Source organism: Schistocerca nitens, chromosome 3 (assembly GCF_023898315.1).
Source record: "Schistocerca nitens isolate TAMUIC-IGC-003100 chromosome 3, iqSchNite1.1, whole genome shotgun sequence".
NCBI classification, from domain to species: Eukaryota; Metazoa; Arthropoda; class Insecta; order Orthoptera; family Acrididae; genus Schistocerca; species Schistocerca nitens.
The window spans coordinates 693,272,069-693,289,227 of record NC_064616.1 but is presented as its reverse complement, the minus strand read 5'-3'; the positions used below and the strand labels follow the sequence as shown (position 1 = coordinate 693,289,227).

Here is a 17,159-nt window from a genome sequence, read left to right as displayed (position 1 = left end):
AAAGTTGGTATTCCCAGCACATTTTTGACACTGTGAATATTGGAATATTGCATTCCTGAACAATTTCTGAAATTGAATGTCCCACGCGTCACGCTCCAGCTGCCATTCCATGTTCAAAGCCTGTTAATTCCCATTGTGTGGCCATAATCACATTGGACCCTTTTCACATGAATCGCCTGAGTACAAATGACAGCTCCACCATTGCACTGCCCTGTTATACCTTGTGTATGCAATACTACGGCCATCTGTATATGTACATATAACTATCCCATGACTTTTGCCACCTCAGTGTCCATTGTCTGTGCTGGGATGTGTGTCAGTGTTACTTGTGGGGAACAAACGACCGGTGTTTTCTTCTTTGTACAGAGTTTAAAACTAACATACAGAGCTGAGGAATGTTTAAATATTCACATAATCATAACTGAAATAGATTGATAATTTAACAGATGGGCAGTAATAATGTATTTTGTTGTAATATGTATTCTAAATCTCATGAGAATACATTAACGTGGAGAAGCCCCTGTTTCACTACACAATTTTCTAAACAGTTTCTTGATATATGGTTTCACAGCCATAATAAATTGTGTAAAATGACTGTCCATTTCTGGCTGTAGAATCTTAATTGCAATGCGCTATCTGCCAATTTTGGGTATTCTATAATTTTCAAGTGAGCAACTTGTAATGCAGTGTGCATACATGTACCACCCAGCATTGTCTGATGGTATAGTTTGCCAGTTTGTCTCAACCCATGGGAACCGAAGGCTTCCTACTTGTGGTGTACAATGAGGCCACCAGTGGGGGAAGTGTGCAGAAAAGGTAGAGGGTAGCTTCTACAATTGCCCTTTCTGCCACTGCTTTCGTTCCTCCCTAGTACAGTGAACATAATGTAAAGTCTTTTTTTTTTCCATATTTTATGTTAATGAGTCACGCAGTGGTGTTATGTACTTTAAAGTCTGAACAGTATCATTTATTCTATTCTCGCCTGAATCGCATAAATATGCAACCTTGTAAGCAGTGGATCCAAGAGATGTGATCATGGCAAGAAATTCTTCATGGACCGGTGAGACACATCTAAAACATACAGAAACCTCATATTTTACACTTTTTTGGAGGGGATGGGTGGGGGGAAGGTGTCATTACTGGTTTCTTAGGCACATGAGAGTTCGGAGAAATATTGTAGTCGATATCCCAACTAATGTCCATTCCCCTGAGAGTTATCACTTTGATGCGAAAGCAATAGACTTTGTACATGAAACGAAGAATATCTGGAACTACTGTCACATTCCCTCTGCTGACTATTCCATTTTAGCCTGATCAGCCATCCACATTCCCCTGTTTGATTGTTGTAGCTTGTTTCATATCTCCATATTGTCTTTTAATGATAGGTTTTACAGTAGGACTAGAGTAATGGACTGAATCACATAGAATTTGGCATAAGTGGGTGCAAATGAGAATGAGTGTGTGATTAGGTCACATTTGAATAGGACACCTTCTGTAACATTACATTAAGGAAGCTGTAGAGTCCGATGTGATATTCTTTATTTTATTTCATGAATTCTTGGAACTGTGTTCCAATGGGACATTATTAACCCACTTGTATGGAGCGTGCTGTAGTATTTCCTTATATGATGTACACCCATATTTCCCTGACCAATCTGTTCAGCTGTCATGTTGTGTTAAATAAGTTTAGAATTTCCCCATTTATAAATCACTCATTATGTTAGTTCAGTAGCAGTGTAGCTGAAATTTTTATTGTGGTAGAGACTGTTCAAAATGCCATTCCTGCAAGTCTGTTTTATTTGATGTGATGGTGTGTAAAAGCTCTCATAAGGGGGTAGCTGAACCAAATACTAATGTTTTATATAGTTTTGTTGTTCTGTGCATTTAGTCATTTATTTTTATCACATAGGTCATGTGTGAGCTAAATTTCTGACCTTTTCTTTATGCTGTCATAATTTTCATGAACAGTAGTGTCTGAACGACATGATCTTACAGATTTCCCACTGTGATAATTAAATTGCAAGCTGATTTTCAATCTGTTTCATTTTCAGGCAACTGTTAAGTATTAAAAATATCCTCATTTGTATATGAGGTACCAAAGCAGAAGTTCATGTGTAATGTCCTGTGCATCTGTGGAGGAATGCATAATATTCTAGGAGATGTAACATAATTTTTAGCAAGTAAGTTAATATAAACATGTGTTACATTCTGAATCATATCAGGATTGAACTATTTGAATGTCAACAGTGGGAAACTGATATTTTATTTCTTGTCAAGTTCAAGTGGCCGGGAAACTAAACATTTAAAAATCCTGATGTTTCTGTTTTCTTCAGGTAATAACACACCCTGATGCGCAATAATGTTGTCCCAGCAGAAACATGTTTGAATAAGTTACCAGTGTATTAACAGTTTAAAATAAAAATAAATCATTTGTACAAGTCGTCATTATTTTTTGTGCTAGACATACAGTGCAACTAGTGTTGTTTAATGACATTTGGACAACATGTCACAGATCCATGCAGGTGTGTAGTGAGACTCAATTTTTATGACTTCTGTAATTGAAGTTCCACTGTTTCCTTATGGGAACACCACGATCTTGTCTGAGGCACAGAAGCCTGATTGTGTCAGTTTGCCAAGGTGTAATGCTCATGTATCATCAAAACGCATGCATTGATGGAATGTGAACAATTGAAAATTATTGATGAGGCCCACTGTAATCATATTACAAGCCTGAAATGAATAAGTACATGTATTGAAGCTACAGTAATAACTATATGACCAATTGTAAAATACTAGAACCTTTCTTCTGTGCCACGAGCAAAATCTGCGTCCATCCACAGAGATTACAGCTTTGGTATCAGGTTGAAACCAATTGACATTTGATACTAGGAATCATTTTCATTGCTGACACTATGTTTACCTCTAGTATTCATAAGTCACTTTTGGTGATTAAAAAAGCAAAAAACAGCAAAATAGTGTGGATAAAAAATTTCTGAATTGTTTCTCAAGCAATATGCTGTGCAGTTTGCATTGAACATGGTGTTAAGAGTTCACAGTGATACGGAGGGACAAGTATAACTGTGTTTTGCAAGCTATAGTACTAGGAACTGTTGAATGTTCCTTTGACTAGATATATGATTATGTACGCTGATGACAAAAAGTGTTCACCTTTAGATGTTTCCAATTCACTCAAGATTCATTGTTGCAAAAATGCATATGGAGTACATGAAATGATCATGTTTACAGATCAATAGCACAAGCAGTTCTGAGTTATCAAGTATTGACCCGTGCTGAAACACCCACGTTAGTACATGGTGTAACCTCCATGGATAGAAATGCAGATGCTGACTCTGGCATCCAGTTGATCATCCGGATGGTGAATACTGTCATGGGATACATTATACCACACCTGCTCGACCTGTTCACGTAAGGGTTGTGTGTCCCATTATGTTCCACACGTGCTTGATTGGAGACAAGTCCAAAGTTTTGTACTGGCCAGGGAAATTGCTACACATCTTGCAGAGCACATTGTGGTTCACAGGCAATGTGTGGGCTAGCACTATCTTTTCAGAACAACACCTCACCTTCCTGTTGCAAGAACAGCAAAAGACTGGGTCAACAACAGTCTGTGCATACCAAGCACTAGTTAGCATCCCATCCAGAAACACCATAGGTAAACAAGAGGTTTAGCTTATCACACCCAGACCATAGAACCTGGTGTGGGGCAGTGTGTCTTGGACGAATTCACTCTATGAGACAGCGCTCACCAGGTCTATGTCGTACGTGCAAACGACCTTCACTTGCATGCAGGAAGACTCTGCTTTCGTGGCTGAAGACCACGATGCACCATTCCATCTTCCAAGTGGTCCTCTGATGGCACCATTCAAGCCGTGTACATCAATGCTGTGGGTGAGTGGAAGATGGGCTATAGGTGCAGATGCCTGTAGTCCCATAGCTAATAACTGGTTCGCGACACTTTGTGTTGACACATTTGGCTCACCAGCCATATTATCTGTTCTGTGGTAGCTGTATGACCTACCACTGCTGACCTTACAATATGGTGATCTTGGTGGGCGTCTGTGCTGTGTGGACATCCAGAAACTCACCTGTGGGTGTCAGAAAGTTCACATGATCACTGAGACCAGCATCGTTACATAACTGATGCAACATATCCAGTTTGTGTGGCAATTCTCCAAAAGGACCATCCCGCCTCAGAAGGCTCAAATTTGACCCCTTTCGAACTCGCTAAGTAGGCTGTAGGAAGCCCTAGTGTCTCCCCCTGGCATGGTTGACTGCTTATGTCACGTGTTTGCACCACGCTGAGCCCTCTGGCTTTGAGGATTCCCTGTTACAGTGTAGAAACAGATGGCACTCTGGTAGCTATGCCATTATGGTGACTGTTGGTGGATGATGATGATGATGATGATGATGATGATGATGATGATGATGAAACCATTATCAGTACATCTACTATCCCCCAGGTGTCATATGCTGTCATCAGATCTCTTAAAGTGTTTTTTTTTTTTTTTTCTCCATGATAGGCTCCACCTCATTATTGGAACTGTAGGTAGCTGGTATTTTCTGTGTGCGGCTTCCTAATTTGTGAAATAGCTAGGGAGGTCATATTACTTGGTCACTCAGTCATCCAGAGATCAACCCCCTGGCTTATTATTGATGAGATTAAGTGAAGGATAAGGTTTTCAGATGTAATGTTAACACATGGAACTCACTGATTGCATACACAATGTGTGGTTTTGGTGCTGGGAAGAAACATCACAGCTACATTCAATAACCAACAATCATTTACTTCAATAAGTTTAAAAAATAGAGTGAAGAAAGTGGTGCAGTTTGCAAGTATCTTCTGAAAATTTTTTATAACATACCTTAAAATATTTGTCACATAAGAATAGTGCCTGTATCTTAAAAATGTCACTTGAACATGGTTAGAAAAACTACCAGCAGTTTTTAATATTTGCATGTGACTCTCAACAGTTGCACAGAATAGACCAGATGTTGATATTAAGGTTTTTGTTCACAATGGCCAGCAGAACTTTTGCACACTTCCCAGACACCTTGTGGTTATATTCTCATGTCAGTCTTGTTTTGTTGTAAAAACTAATGACTTGATGAGTATTCCTCCACGCAGGTCCCCCCCCCCCCCCCCCTAAACATTCAGATAAAACATGTGGCATTTCACTTTGTGATTTGTTGAAATTTTGAAGGAAGGTGTACAGATTCTGACAACTGACAAACTATAACAAGAGTAGGTCTTTTTTCCAGGATGATTTTTGATTGGTTGATCAGAGAGAGAGAGAGAGAGAGAGAGAGAGAGAGAGAACGAATTTCTGTGTGTGTGTGTGTGTGTGTGTGTGTGTGTGTCATTAATTATTAGAATTCAGTCAGCATACTAGACTTTGCATATTAAGTAACCAACCAACTCCGTTACGCTTGATCTGTATTGGATATAGGAAATTTACCCCAAATCACGAATGACAGTAAGAAGTCAATTGAAATAAGGAAGACAATAATCTTTATTTGTAAAAAGCACATAGAATACAGTATATTTCCGAAGCATTTAATGTTACTCAAGTGAGAACAATCAATAATGATTCATGTTTGAAGCTCTTCAAAGAAATTGTCTGCTGCTTTGAAGTTAACCACAGACAGGATGAGAGTGATCTCTTGTCATTCCTTAAGCAAACACAACTTTTGGTATTGGGCGAAAGGAGACGCTTCTGAACTTCATAAATGGGCCATTAATGCATTATAGTCAGTTATGGAGTGTGATCAACACACTGTTGACTAACTGTGATCTTGGTTGAATATTATGACACGGTACGAAACTTTGCAGGCCAGTTTGAATAGACTTGAAGAGGAAATGTAATTTCAATAGAATGAGCCACTGAACATGCTTTTCATTGTTCAATAACAATTGAGAGATATGATGTTGCTGCATAGTGACATTGTTTGGCATGCATAGTAATATAATGTGATTACACTCCCTTCGCTCTTTTGTCTCTGTAGATACATGAAAGGTAAAGTTTCTGTTGTTGTGATGACATATAACAAAATTCAAATCTACAGATGGATCATAGAGAGAGTAATCCATGCATCAGATCATACCTTGATAAAATTGTAGCTCTGTTTAATACATGTCAACTGAAGAGAAATGAAAAATACTTTATTTCAGTAACTGGAAATTATAAATGGCATGACTAACATCTCGTTTTTGGAATAAACTCCTTTGATATAATATCTTGTACAAAATCTGGGTATGAAATAAGTCTCACAACCAATGTGTTGGCTGCAGTGTCTTACTGTTATTCCAGTTTTGGTTTCCTCCTCTTGAAAGTGTTACACAATGCTTAAATACTATATAACACTTCCTTTCTTGTGTTATTCTGGCAGTGCTGCTATGCATGAGTGCTTTTGCACTGTGTGTAAGTGATAGTGCACCAAACTCTCGTCTATCAGGAGTGAAGTGATAAAATTAATTTGTGTTCCTTTCTTTAGCTTAATGTGAAAACTGTAAATTTTGTAACTATAATGAAAGAAAATAGTTGAAGTAAAAATAATTTGTTATTTTAGCAGGTTTCAGATAGGCATTCTTATGTTTCAGCGGAAAGAATTGCAGACAAAGAGGGAATTACTCGTGAGCAACAAGATGAGTTTGCCCTTCAGTCTCAGCATCGTTATGCAAAATCTCAGCAAGAAGGACACTTTGATAAGGAAATTGTACCAGTTCCTGTACCACAGAGAGATGGAACTACGTTAGTATCAACTGACGAACATCCCAGGAAGGATCTGAAAATTGAAAATTTGCAAAGGCTGAAACCAATTTTCCGAAAGGTAGTGAAATTTTTGAGACCTATTTTTACATAGATATTAATCTGTTATGATAATGACAGTGAGAAAAACTGCATTATTGATCTCTTACGAAATCATGCGTTTGTTGTCTTTTCTAAAATGAACATTAGTTGTGCAATATTGAAGAAGGAGGCAATGTATTAACCTCTTAAGAGACAAAGAATGGCTGCTTTGGGTATGGGTGTTCATTGCTTTGATTCAAGTCTTGGATGATTCGCTATCTTAGACACTCTCTGACTTCCCTAAATCATCAGACAAACAACTAATATACTGTAGCATGAGACTTGGTTCCTCCAGTGCAAAGAAGCAAATTCGAAAACAAGGTGCCTCCAATGGACTCAGCCAGTTGTCAAGTTTTCGGATTCCTTCCAGTTTTGCAAAAGACAATAATCCAATATTTTTCGAATGCTATTATCAGTTAGGGAAACAATGATAGTATTATTAGAGGATGTTTACTGGGGGTGAAAGCAAAAGGGAAAAATACTTTTGGGGCTATGCAATAGTTTTTTTGTTGGGGTTAGTGTACATCCTTTTCCAAAGACGTAGAACAGCAAATGTGCACCAAAAGTTTTGGATACTGAAATGACATTAACTGGTTTATTACATGCTTAGAGAAATATTTAAGAACCAATTATTAGGCTGCATGGCACATCTGGGTACCTGCATGTGGGTACAGATTCATACCTTAATGCAATCATGAATACAAATGAAAGAAAGGTGCATGAATGTGTTGGGGGAAAGGGGGGGGGGGGGATTGTATATAAATCAGTCACATATAAACAAATGAAATTAGAACTGGAACAACACACTGAAAATCCCTGGAGCTCGAGATCAGTGGTCTCAGTAGATTACTAAGAATATTTAACTATAAAGAACTTTAAATACACTGCACTAGCCATTTAAACTGCAACACCAGGAAGGATAGCAAATAGTGAAATTTTCCTTATTGTACATGTACAGTATAGTAGGAAGAATATAAGATTAAATTTATAGATGATTTGAGCATTTACAGGATGACTTATTTAGTACACTGAGCTGCCACCTCTCCCAGCAACATTAGCTCTAACCCTACTGGGCATGGAGTCAAATTGTTCTTTTTGGTGAGTGATGGTATGTCAGCCTTTGGCAATCTATGCCCATATGTTTTCAGCAGGTAAGAGGCATAGAGAATGTGCCAGCCAAGGAAACAAACATGCTCTATGTTGAGGTAGAGCAGGGCATCACAGGCAGTATGTGGTTATGCATTATCTTGTTGAAAGATATCACAGACATTGAAGATAGAACACAGCCAATGGCCTTAACATGTTGGTAATGTAACACCTGCTGTCCTAATTACCTGCTACACTAACCAGAGGTGAGCGTATTATGTACCCAATACCACCCCATACCATTACACTTCATGACTGACATCTGTGGTGATAACAATGACAGATGCAATCTGCTAATGTTTGTTTTCTTGGTGCACCACTGTGGGCTCACCTACATCTGCTACAATATCAAGGGAAGCCACAGCAATTGTCACCATGCTGAGAGTTCATGATACGCCAGACTTCATTGCACTGTCCATGTGGATATTTGTCTTGCTGCAAAGAAATCAATTTCCTGACTCATAGTGTGTAATATGGCTGAATGATCCTACACTGTGAAGAAACAATGTCTGTTTTCTCGGGTGTTAGTTGTGGGGCCACCAGTTCCATCATGGCATTGAGTATAATCCTAAACCCATTGATTCCATATTTATGAATCATGCAATCCCGACCAACATAAGTAGAAATATCATGGACCGAAGCACTGTAGCCTCGATAGGCCTATCATGTGACCAGTGGTATAGATATGTTAAACCTTACAGAATTTAAGTTAGCCTCCTACCTCTGTAGACAAAAGATGGAGAAAGGAGTAGTTGCCACATTTGTTAAAAACAGTTTTAAATTTGAGAATATTGACATGAATAAATTTTGCTTAGAGCAGCACTTAGAAGCATGTGCAACAGAGATAGAATCTCATAATAGGTTCTTTATAATAGTAGCCATATACAGAGCACCTTCAGGAAATTTCAACCTGTTTATAAACAGTCTTGAAGATTTATTATCTCATCTAAAATTAAAAAACGAAGAACTAGTGGTTGCTGGTGATTTTAAACACTGTCAGTGAACAGTTACTGAAATCAGTTACATTGTCATTCAATTTAATTTCTACTGTAAATTTCCCAAGTAGGATATACAAATGTTCTAAGACTGCCATTGATAATATATTTATAGACAATTCTAGGCAACTAAGCCACATTACAAAACCAGTAGTAAATGGGCTATCTGACCATCACATGCAACACCTAACATTAAATTTTGAAAATTGTCAGGGTAAAACATCTATCAGAACTGAGTACAGAAGGCCAATAAAACAGTCAAAAACTGAGAAATTTAGGACATTGCTCAAAGAAATTAATTGGGTGGATGTTTACAGCATCCAAGACACAAATGGAAAATACAAAAACATTCATTAATAAAGTTAGCACCTTATTTGAAAATTGTTTTCCCCTGAAGGTAACTCAAATTAAGGAGAGGTCTAATAAGAAACCATGGATCACACAAGGGATAAAGATATCATGTGAGACAAAAAGGAAACTCTATCTGATATGTAGGGACACCTTTGATACTAGCATTATAGCTCATTACAAAAATTACTGCAAAATATTGAAGAAGGTTATCCAGAAATCTAAACATCTGTATTGTGAGAAGAAAATAAATACATCCAGCAATAAAATAAAAACAATATGGGATATAGTTAAATCAGAGAGCGGTAGGACCAGAAATAAGGAGGAACAAATAGATCTAAAAATAAATGAAACCCTGGTAACAAATGCATGTTGTGTTGCAAACCATTTAAACAAGTATGTTGTCTCTGTTACTAATAGCATGGGGTTGTCAGGTTCAGTAAATAATGCAATAGAATATCTGAGACCAGTGCACACAAACAATCTCAGTAAAATGGAATTGACACTTACTTCACCCAAAGAAATAGAGCCCATTATAAAGTCCTTGAAATCAAAGCATTCTAGTCGTTATGATAACATATCAACAAAGTTAATAATTAGTGTTCATGTGAGCTTAGTCATATCTTAAGTTATTTGTGTAATCAAGCACTTGTCACAGGAACATTCCCAGACTGGCTTAAATATGCTGAAGTTATACCTCTCCACAAGAAAGGCGACAAAGAAATGCTGTCAAATTAACAACTGATCTCACTTTTGCCAGCTTTTTCAAAAATCTTTGAAAATGTTATGTTCAAGCGTCTGCTTAAGCACCTTACTGAAAATAACATACTGTCAAAGTCACAGTTTGGGTTTCATAAGTGTTCTGATATTGAGAAAGCTATTTACACTTATAGCAAAAATGTCTTTAATTCATTGGACAACAAATTAGAGGCAACTGGCATATTCTGTGACCTGTCAGAGGCGTTTGACTGTGAATCACAGCATTCTTTTAAGTAAATTAAAATATTATGGCATCACTGGTAGTGCTGCAAAGTGGTTTCAGTCATATCTTACTAATAGAAAACAAAGGGTGTCATTACGTAACACTTCAGCAGTAGGCAATCGGACATCATCTGACTGGGAAGAAATTACATGTGGTGGTCCCCCAAGGTTCCATACTAGGTCCACCACTGTTTCTTGTGTATATTAATGACCTGTCATCTGTCACATTACCAGATGCCAAGTTTGTCTTATTTGCAGATGATACAAACATTGCAATAAATAGTAAATCAAATATAAATTTAGAAAGGTCAGCTAATCAAATTTTTACTGACATTAGTAAGTGGTTCATAGCCAATTCACTGTCATTAAACTTTGAAAAGACCCACTATATGCAGTTCAGAACTTCCAAGAGATTTCCTTCTGGTGTGCGTATAAAATATGATGACATGGAAATAGGAGAAGTTGAGAGCGTAAAATTCTTAGGATTACAACTTGATAATAAATTCAGTTGGGACCAACATACTAATGAACTGTTAAAGCGCCTAAACAAGCCTGTGTTTGCAATGTGAATGATGTCAGACATAGGAGATGTAAATATAAAAAAACTGGCATATTTTGCTTATTTTCACTCCATTATGCCATATGGTATCATATTTTGAGGTAACTCCATAAACAGAGAAAAAAATTTTATAGTACAGAAGCGTATAATAAGAGTAATGAGTAGTGTAAATCCAAGAACATAATGTCGAAACCTATACAAAGAATTGGGCATATTAACCACAGCTTCTCAGTATATTTATTCCGAAATTTGCTGTAAATAATGCATCTCTTTTTCCAACTAACTGCTTAGTACACAGTATCAATACTAGGAATAAGAACAATATACATAAAGATTTAAAATCACTTACTCTTGCCCAGAAAGGAGCCCAGTATTCAGCAATGCATATTTTCAATAAGTTACCAGCAACCATTAAGAGTTTAGTTTCAGACAAGGCACAGTTTAAACATAATTTGAAAGAATTGTTGGTGGCCAACTCCTTCTGTTCCATCCATGAGTTTCTCAACAAGTGCAGTAGACCATTTTAATGAAAATTTATTATACTTTAATTTTTGACAATACTTGGTTGTAACAGCCAAGTAACTACCTACTGTGTGAATGATGGATGTATGGAAAGCAGATGTAAGTCTTAAGTCTGGAAATAGTGGAAGTTCAATTTTAAATCTTGTACATAATCTGACTGTTCTTAACTGAGCATCACCAAAATGAATAATTTACTTTAATTTTTGACAATACTTGGTTGTAATAGCCAAGAAACTGGCAAATGTCTGAATGATGAATTTAATGAAAGCAGATGTAAGTATTAAACCTGTAAATATTAGAAGTTTAAATTTAACTCGTGTACATAATTTTACTGTTTATTGACTGAGGATCATTAAAATTAATGAAACTCAAGTTTTTCTAATTACATGTTTGTAATATGTTTATCTGACGTGTTCCACACCCAGGAGGATTCCCTCTTTTATGGGTCTATGGAATGAATAATTAATCTAATCTAATCTAGACTGCGATCCTGCCACTGTCTTAATTACAACACATGCTGGTAGATGTTTCTTATGGGGAGGCATAACATGATCTTCTCACAGACAGACAGACAGCATTCAAATATGGTTTATGACTGAGAAGCCCATTTCTTAATCTTTCATTACATACAGAATGTAGGTGGCAGTTACCAAGTGTGCGTGTGGGAATGGAAGAGACACACAGTTGCCCTGAAATAATGCTAATCTTTGCATATGCAAGTATTTAGTATACTTTATCCCTATTTGACATTTGTTGGATGTTGTCTTCAAATTGTTGCACTTTGAATGGCCATCAGTGTACAATAAAGAAGGAAATACTGCTTTGCTGGCCATTTTGGGTAAAAGAAAGGCAGATGTGAAATTGCCATGAATAACATATGAAATACTCTGGCTTATTGCTGTAGAGAGGAAGGATTGCTTTTCATGTCCATGACATTTAGTAATTTCAGCATGACCCTTGGTTCATGCCAAATAGGGAGCATCTCAGCAACCTCTGGAAGTGTTGGCTGGGTACAGGTCTGGTGAAACCATGGTTCTCAAACTGTCAACTGCCAAGCCCTACGAGTTCTTTATAAACATAAGCTCTGGGCATGTTGTGTCATAGGAAATGGGGCTCCGGGATGAACAACCCAGGTGACAAGAATAGCACAAACCTCTATCAAAATAAAAAGTGACTCAGCAGCAAGGTGTACCCCGTGCTGATGTGGTTGGATAACTGCTGAGGCAAACTTGTCATTAGTCAATCTCTAGGGCACTGCCACACCTTGGTTATATTAGATTCATCTGTATAACATGGGGACAGTCAAGATCAATCATTATTTGCCCAACTGCTCATGGGAGCACAATAGTTCCAAATTCTTCAAATAAAAACATTCCCAATGGGACTGTTGCACCATGTGGGACCAACACCACTGACTCAGTCAAGAAGCCTTTTGGTAGGTTACCAAGAACTCGCACTAAAAAAATATTATTAATGTTCTAGGGAAGTTCTGATAGAATATAAATACTTCTGGATTAAAGGAGACACTGGAGAACAGAAACATTGATTTGTATGTAGTTTTACACAGAAAGAAAGAAAACTTGCTAGAATGTGGAGTAATCCTTTTACTAGCTAGAGTTAAAAACAAACAAACACACACACACACACACACACACACACACACACACACACACACACCTAATGCCCCTTTATGGTGCCGGCTGGACTACAGTGCTGGTGATGCGTTTTGGCAGGTGGACTTGGTTATGGGGTTAGTGTCAGGCGGGGTGGGTAGAGGTAGGTGGGAGGCAGAGAGAGGGATTGGAGGTGGGTGGCTTTCAGCTTGGAGGGTGACAGCTGGTATGCTGGCTAGGAATGTAGGATGGAGAGGTGGCGAGTACACAGGCCTACACATGTGATGCACGGTCATTGGACCTGGTGGGGAATGACGCACACTAAAGGTGATGTAGGGACATGAATTGGGAGGGGATAACAGGATGGAGAGAGGGGAAACTCTTGTATGGAGGGTGCATTGGCAGTAAGTTACTGGTAATTGAAGCCAGGGAAATTACAGCAGCAGAGGAGATGTTGTAAGGATAACCTCTATCTGCATGGTTCAGAGAAGCTGTTAGTAGAGGGAAGGATGCAGGTGGCCCAGGTTGTGAAGCAACCATTGAAGTTGTGCATGTTGTGCCACTCAGTGGTCAACTTTGTTCTTGGTGACAGTTTGACAGTGGTCATTTCTCCTGGTGAACAGCTGGTTGATAGTCATACCAACACAAAAAGCTATGCTGTGTTTGCAGCAGAGTTCATATAGGACATCACTGCTTTCAAAGGGGGCCTGGCCTATGATGGGGTAGGATAAGCCTGTGACAGGACTGGAGGATGAGGTGTAATAATGAACAAAATGAGATTTTTTTTTATGCCACTCAGTACAACTTTGGAGTCTGTGGCTGTTGCTGTTCATGTGAAGATACCACTTGAATTTACCATCTGTAATGTGTGTTCCACCCGATGATGATGTGCCTAAGAATGCATTGTCTGCACTGTATCCTCAGCTAACCCCACCCTTTCTTATATTGGATGACTTCAATGCCTGTAACCCTTTATGGGGTGAAACTGCAAACACTGGCCATGGCAAAGCTGTCGAAAACTTGCTCGTAGAGCTCGATCGTTGCCTCTTGAATGCTGGTGTTCACACACACTTCAGTGTGGCGTGTGGGTCTTACTTGGCCAATGACCTTTCCATTTGCAGCCAGTGTCTGCCCGGTCATGCACTATAGAGTCCATGGTGACCTGTGCGACAGTGATCATTTTCCAGTCGTTTTGACCCTTCCTCAGCTTCACTTACCTGGGTGTCCACCCAGATCGGCTCTCTCCAAAGCTGACTGGGATGCTTTCACCACTGCCATCGCCCTTCTCACTACACCACATGGAGGTACTGATGTGGTTGTCCAGAGTACAACTGCAGCCATTCTATCAGCAGCTGACTCAGCGGTCCCCTCTTCCTTGGGATCACCCCCATCGGAAGACAGTACCTTGGTGGACCCGTGAAATCGCTGTGGTGATTAGAGACTTCAGATGGGTTCTCCAGCACCATAAACAACGTGAGTTAATGGAGCACTCATTGCCATTAAATGGTTCCGTGCCCAGGTCTGCCACCTCATAAAATTACAGAAACAAGAATGCTGGGAGGGGTATGTTGCTACAATTGAACCATGTATGCCTTCTTTGCAGGTGTGGGGAAGAACTGACACTTCTGTGAACACTAGGGAGGATGGCAGCAGGTGTTCCTTGTATCTGTGTGAGTGGTGATGTCTGCACTGCTGCTGACACTGTTGCTGAAAATTTTGCTTTTCATTATGCTCGAGCATCTTCATATGAAAATTATCAACCTGCAGTTTGTGTCCTCAGAGGGCAGAGCAACTTCCTTTGCAGTTTACTACATGTCACCGGGAACCTTATAATGCTCCATTCAGTGAGTGGGTATTCCTCAGTGCCCTAGCCCATTGCCCTGACATGGCACCTACGTCAGTGTTGGTGCGCCGCGCGGCTGACAGTGGCCCATATCTTTGTGAGCTGTCCTCCTTTGGCTGCCCTGTGATGGACTCTTCAGTTACTGGACTCGTTGCCGTTAATTTTAGCTGACAACGCCTCATCGGCTAATTTAGTTTTACGTTTTATACGTGACGGTGGGTTTTATCATTCTATGTACGTTTTAGCACGTGTCCTTTGTTCCTTCGTGTTCTGCACTCTAATGCTTTTAGGGTGGATGTTTTAATGTGTCACAGAGTGGCTGGCTTTTCCCTTTTATTCTCGTGGTCGGCCAGCCACGGTCATCTGTTCTCTTGTTTTTACCCCTTCTACCTGTTTCTTGCTTCCCTCTGTGGTTTCCTTTTCCTGTTTTGACCATAGTAGTGTTGGTTGTCCTTCTGTCATTCTTCTGTTTCTTCCTTTCTCCTGTTATTGTGCTGTATGTCTCCTTTTTTTTCTTCTTTTCCTTGAGTAATTATTTTACCAGGAACAAAGGACCGATGATCTCGCAGTTTGGTCTCTTCCCCCTACCCATCTTTTAAACTAGCCAGCCAGCCAGCCAACCAACCAACCAACCAACCAACCGACCTGCCGTGGCTCCAGGGCCAGACAGCATCCACTGCCAAATGCTCAAACACTTATCAGTGGATTGCCAACATCAGATCCTTGCAGTTTTCAACCCTATCTGGAGTGAGGATGAGTTTACTTCTCAGTGGTGTGAAAGCATGATCATCCTAATTCTGAAACCAGGTAAAGTGCCCCTTGAGATGGACATCTCTTGCCCAATTAGCCTAACTGATGTTTTCTGCAAGTTGCTCGAATGCATGGTGAGCCAACAGCTGTGTTGATAAGTTGAGTCTCATGGTCTTTTGGGTCCGTCCCAGACTAGTTTTCGCCAAGGCTGTTCTACTGCTGACAATTTGGTCTACCTGGAGTCAGCTGCTCAGTCAGCTTTTGCCTGGCATCAACATCTTATTGCTGTGTTCTTCAGCTTGTGTAGAGCTTATGACACCACATAAGCCCACCAATTTTTGTCCAGAACTTCATATCTCGTCATACTTTCCAGGTTCAAGTTGGTGCTTCCTACACTAATCCCCATATACTAGACAATGGGATCCCTGAGTGCTATGTATTGAGTGTGCCCCTTTTTCTGGTGGCTGTCAATGGTCTAGCTGCAGCTTGGGGATGCACAGTGAAACTCTCCCTGTATGCTGACTGCTTGCATCTACTATTGCTCCTCATATGTGGGTGTTGCTGAGAATGCTGACTGAGGGTGTCATACGAAGGATGCAGACCTGGGCTCTCACTGATGGCTTCCAGTTTTCTGTCACCGAGGCATGTGTTGTGCACTGCTGTTGCTGCCATACTGTCTATCCCCAACCAGAACTCTACTGCAATGAACAAATGCTCAATGTTTTGGAGGCTTATCATTTTTTGGTCTTTGATGCCCAATTGATATGGCTTCCCCATCTTCGCCAAATTACGTGAACTTGCTGGTCACACCTTAATACTCTTCACTGTCTTTGTAACACCAGTTGGGGGTGCAGACCGCTCTACACTTCTGCGGCTCTACAAAGCTCTGACCCTGTTGCGTCTTGATTATGGGAGTCTGGCATGTGTCTCAGCATCGCCAAAGCTGGACCCAATACACCATTCTAGGGTCCAGCTTGCAACAGGTGCATTTCGGACCAGCTCTGTGAAAAGTTTACTTGTGGAGGCTGGGATCCCTCCCCTACAGATTAGGTACCAACAGCTGCTGCTCAATATGCAGTAAACATTTGCTGCTCCCCAGAGAATCCAAACTACCATGTATTTTTTTGGTAGGAAGATCTACCTCCCACAATAGAGGCCAAGGTCTGGAGTCACGATCGCAGTTCTCTTACAGTCTGTGCTCTGAGTGCCATCTTTCCCCACTATTGCCCTTGTCAGGCAGAAATTGTGTGTGTACCACCCCATCCTCGGATATGCCTCAATCTCTCCTTCTGACCAAAAGGTTCAATACATGCTGTGGTTTTTCACCGTCTGGTCCTGGACGTCCTTAATGCATTCCCGGGCTCAGACATAGTCTACACTGATGGCTCTGCTGTCGACAGATGAACAACTTTTGCCTACACACATGCAAGATGCAGTGATTGGCAGTGATTCTTTGAATAGTCCTCAGGCTGTCGACCAGTGCTACTCTCAGCACCCATTGATTCTGAGTATCCAGGATCTCCTGTATGGCCT

The 17,159-nt window shown here is 39.9% G+C and overlaps 1 protein-coding gene across 1 annotated transcript in view; it reads left to right on the top strand.

Moving 5' to 3' along the window:
• LOC126248659 (acetyl-CoA acetyltransferase, cytosolic-like) overlaps nt 1-17,159 on the top strand; it is a 66,908-nt gene that overhangs the window by 26,637 nt on the left and 23,112 nt on the right. The window contains exon 5 of the mRNA XM_049949845.1: nt 6,620-6,849. Within this exon, the coding sequence (XP_049805802.1) occupies nt 6,620-6,849 (230 nt within the window). The remainder of the gene's footprint in view (nt 1-6,619; nt 6,850-17,159) is intronic.